Raw genomic sequence first — 4,433 nt, 5'->3', positions numbered from 1 at the left:
CTACAGATCTCTATCATAGGACAAATTTACATCGTTTCTATCGTATATCGTTTATATCTTGCATTCCTATTACATATTATATTACAAGTTATAGAAAAAAGATATTAAAGGAAAATACGGTGAGTCACTTTAAAAGTGAATGAACGTTAACGTAAATAAAGTATTTCCAAGTTTTTTTTTTGTTTTAATATGTAAAAAATACTGATAAATGTGAACAATTCTCAGTTTTTTAAGTCTAAATGATACAAACTGTGGTTTTATTTCTATGCATTGTTTATATAACAATGAGTTGAGTGTGTTTGAGTTTTCAAGTGGGTTTCATGGTTCTGGACATATTTTATTTAGTGTTTAGTTTAAGATGCTCTGCAGCCAAGATAATTTCCTAAAACTGCTTCATGTAAACCAATTAGGATGTTTGGCTTTTTAAAAATGTCAGTTGAATTGTTTATTATTAAATATTCTTTTTGACAATGTTTTTCCTCCTTGTTCTGGTTTCCAGGGCCAGTACCGACCCGCAGAACTCCTGTGCCCCGAGACTTATGTCTGGGTACCAATAGAGCAGTGTGTATCCCAGCTGGACAACTCGCGCTACGCACGCTTCAACCAGGACCCTAAAGCAGGTACAACCACAGGTTTTAGATCTTTATTAGGTCAAATAGTTCATTATTGAACTTTAGGGAATTTGTGYAAAAGATGAGGAAGTTATTTTCTCTTTAAGTGAAGATATTAAAGTGTCTGTGACGTCTATTTTATAAAAAAATATAAAGGCATTTTAGGGAAGATAACATGTTGCAAAAAAATAAAGCCTCTGAGATGAACAGTTAAGATATTTGCATGTGAAGTAACAGGAAGTGATGTCAAAGGGGAATGTCGAGCATCGCTAATAAACAGCTAACATTACATATTGTACGGAAGAGTCTGACGTTTCTTTAGATTATTTTGAGTCTTTATCGGAGAGATGAAGAGTCAGAGTTCAAATATTGTTTYAATTAACAAAGACCAGAGTTCATTTTCTTAGTGAGTTCCCCTTTGATGTCACTTCCTGTTTCACTTTTACTGAGTCAAGTTCAAAAGAAAATATTGAAGTAATGTAAAAAAATGAGTGAAATCGTATTTTATTTCCAAGTTTCTTAAATATAAGGATGTTTTCTTTGATGTTTTGTATTTGAAGGATGTCACAGGCACTTTAATATCTTCTCATCAAGTCTTAAAATGTTTCTTGTTTCTGCGTTTAAAAGTCTTAAAAAGGCATTGAAATCATCAAACAAAAATAAGGCATTAATTGGTCTTAAAATGTCTTAATCTTTTCTTGGTCATAAAAATGTTACCACATTGTAAGTAGGATGATTGTAATTCATCTCAAATATTAAAACAATTTGTAACATTTATTTCATTTTTTTAATAATTTACTGAATGCCTCTCGTAGCTCGTTGATTTGTGTTAAAACAAACATTTGGGTAAACTGTGTTTTTTTATTCCATTTGTGTTAATTATGAAGTTGGTCTTAAATTTTATTTCAGGTCACGTTAAAAAGGTCTTAAAATGTCTTAAATTCAACTTGCCCTAAGCTGGGGGTGCCCAAACACTTCCCCTGAGAGCGCCAAAATTCAAATCAGTCTGAGGGCCGTGGGCCAAATGAAATGATTTAATACATGAAATGTAAACTTCTTAAAGTCCTGATGCATCTCAGGAGTGATCAGGACTCTGTACCACAGAGCAGACAGTGTCCCTACAAACCCAGGAGCCAGGCAGAAAGAGAAATCACACACACGACAGGCCCTGGAGCAGTGTGGTTATCCTGACTGGGCTTTCCTGAAAGCAGACAGGAAACACAGACAGGATTCCATGCAACCTTCAGGTGAAAATGAAGACCCCAAACCCAGACCCAAACCAGTGGTTATTCCGTATGTTGCGGGTGTTTCGGAGAAACTGAGACGTTTATTTTCTAAACATGATGTCCCAGTAGCTTTCAAACCCCAAAACACATTACGGCAAAGGCTGGTTCACCCCAAAGATCCGGTGCCCCGGCACAAACAGAGCAATGTTGTATATGCTGTTAAGTGCCAGGAGGACTGCGACCAGTTATACATCGGGGAAACAAAGCAGCCACTGTTCAAAAGAATGTCCCAACACAGACGAGCTACATCTAATGGCCAGAACTCTGCAGTTTTCACTCATTTACAGGCCAGCGGTCACTCTTTCAGAGATGAGGATGTTCTCATTCTTGATAGAGAGGAACGTTGGTTTGAGAGAGGAGTAAAAGAAGACATTTTTGTGAAGAAAGACCGTCCATCATTAAACAGAGGTGGAGGCCTACGTTTTCAGTTGTCCCCCTCCTATAGTGCGGCTATTGCCAGTATCACTCCACCCCCTGTTAACAATAGGTGTTAATTAGGTGTCAATGATAGCCATGTGATGTGAGTATCAGTCACATGGAGGCGGGGCTTAAAAGCCTGAATTTAGCCTGAAACTCTCAGACTGAAGAAGTCTCTTGGAGGAGAGACGAAACGTTTCATTAGAGAAGAACCCGTCCAGAGGACCTATACTATTTTTTTCTTTTTAAACTTCTTAAGTAAAGTTGTTTTATTTTTTATGATTAAGCTAGCAGCCGGTGCAGTTCCCTACATTCTTTTGTTTTTGTTTTTTCAGCCCATGTTCATGGAGAAAACTCAACGAATGCTCGTGCAGCAAAGGCTCATGGGAATTTTCATAATTTAAAATTTGACTGTGTGGTCTTATAAGGTGTGCAAATCTAGATATGGTCTTAAACCTAATCTAAATGTCTCTTACAGTTGCTTGTATTTTATATTTAATCTTAACATAATTCAAAGATATAGTGAGGACCATGAGTTAAGTCTGACTCCAGGTCCGTTTACGTTTAGTTGGACCAATGGTCGAAAAGACTGTCGAAAGGCAGGGTTTACATAAGACAGGAGATTCCAGTCCAGGACAACTGCTGGTGGACCAGTTTAGACCTGCGGGCCCCACTTTGGGCACCCCTGCACTAAAACTTAGCTCATTTTAGTCGGTTATGAATAAAAGCTTGTACGACAGATTTTAATAGAGTGATAACGGGTGGTTGTTACAAGATGTTTAAGCTCTAAATATGGATGTTTGTATCTTTTAAAAAGGCAAAAATGTATATTTTACACCCTTTTCTATCATGTTTATCTTTTAACTGCTGGCTTGGTGGGAGAACCAGATGAAAGAGTTGAAAACATTTTGAACTATTCTGGTCCTTTCAGCTCTGACTCTAACATCAGTAACAGATCCTGAGCTGCTTTGTCTAAGTTTTACTTCTAATCCGCGCCTCGGCCAAACATGATGGAGAACAAAAGTTCTCAGTCGTGGGTTATCACTGTGGCCAGCATGTTGTTTGTGTCTGTGGTTCTTCTGGTGTCGCCATTCCTCTGCGGACTGTTGATGTTGGACCCTGCCGGGGCATTGTGGCAGCCGGCCCTGCTTGTCCAAACGCAGCGTTGTTACGTGACGGCGTGTTTGAACAGCGGTCTGTGGCCGAGCTGTGGGGATGAACTGCCCTGAGAGGTGGTGGGAAAATGTTTGGAAACACACCCAGTGACCGGTGGAGCGCCCGGGTCGACCCGCTCTGCGCAGTTACCCGTCGTGTCACAAGTTGATTTGAAGTCTTTGGAGTCCTCGCTGCGAGTGATGTTGCGCAAAGTTCCTTCGTATCACATCATTATTTATCTGCWGTGGTCAGAAAAGGGATAGTTTATACTTGGATCTGAGCTGTGCTTCATAAACCAACTGTCAGGTTTTGCTCTGTGGTGTATTGTGGTGGTAAATCAGCAACAGTTTCTGTGGAGAACCTCTGTTTATGTTCTCAGCTCTGAACTACAGTTTAATTGGAGAATGACATAATTGCCATGAAGATGGACATTTATTTTTAATTTAAGGAGTCCTGGGTACTCAAATATGAAAATGAATCAAAAAGTGCAGCTAAATATTAGTTTAAAAAGTCATCTTGTTGATTAGAATATTAGGGAAGCTCTGTGAGGCGTGGCTGAACATGTGCTTCTTGTTATTTGTAGCACGCCGCAGCGGGATTAGCCAAAAAGATTACATTTGCTGCACAGTTTCCAGCCATGTCACACATGAACATCAGACACTTTCTACTCCCTCTATGCAGCTTTGCTTATTGATCAGAGCATATTAGTGATTTAATTACAAAAATGTTTAGTAGGTTTGTTGCACAACAAGGACCTGCCCTACAATCCAAGCCTCACCCATACACTGGTCTCACACACGTAATACAGTTTGGTAAAAAATTAGTGTCTTTTCTTTGCAACCAAGTGACCAAAAAAGTAAGTATTTTTGTATTGAAGCTCCATTTATTAATTTAATTTAAAAACAAAACAAGTTCACATACAAAAAATTCACATCAAATAAAATGAAAGGTAGCAGAAGAAAAA

At 38.6% G+C, this 4,433-nt stretch overlaps 1 protein-coding gene across 2 annotated transcripts in view; it reads left to right on the top strand.

Annotated features, from left to right (window-relative positions):
* The window catches only part of ate1 (arginyltransferase 1), an 86,324-nt gene that overhangs the window by 74,324 nt on the left and 7,567 nt on the right, over positions 1–4,433 (top strand). For both annotated transcript variants that reach the window (XM_014021158.1, XM_014021157.1), the window contains exon 11: positions 500–620. In XM_014021158.1, the coding sequence (XP_013876612.1) occupies positions 500–620 (121 nt within the window). The remainder of the gene's footprint in view (positions 1–499; positions 621–4,433) is intronic.

Source organism: Austrofundulus limnaeus, unplaced genomic scaffold, assembly GCF_001266775.1.
Source record: "Austrofundulus limnaeus strain Quisiro unplaced genomic scaffold, Austrofundulus_limnaeus-1.0 Scaffold280, whole genome shotgun sequence".
Lineage (NCBI taxonomy): Eukaryota > Metazoa > Chordata > Actinopteri > Cyprinodontiformes > Rivulidae > Austrofundulus > Austrofundulus limnaeus.
The sequence above is the reverse complement of the archived record's forward strand: the minus strand, read 5'-3'. Positions and strand labels throughout refer to the sequence as shown.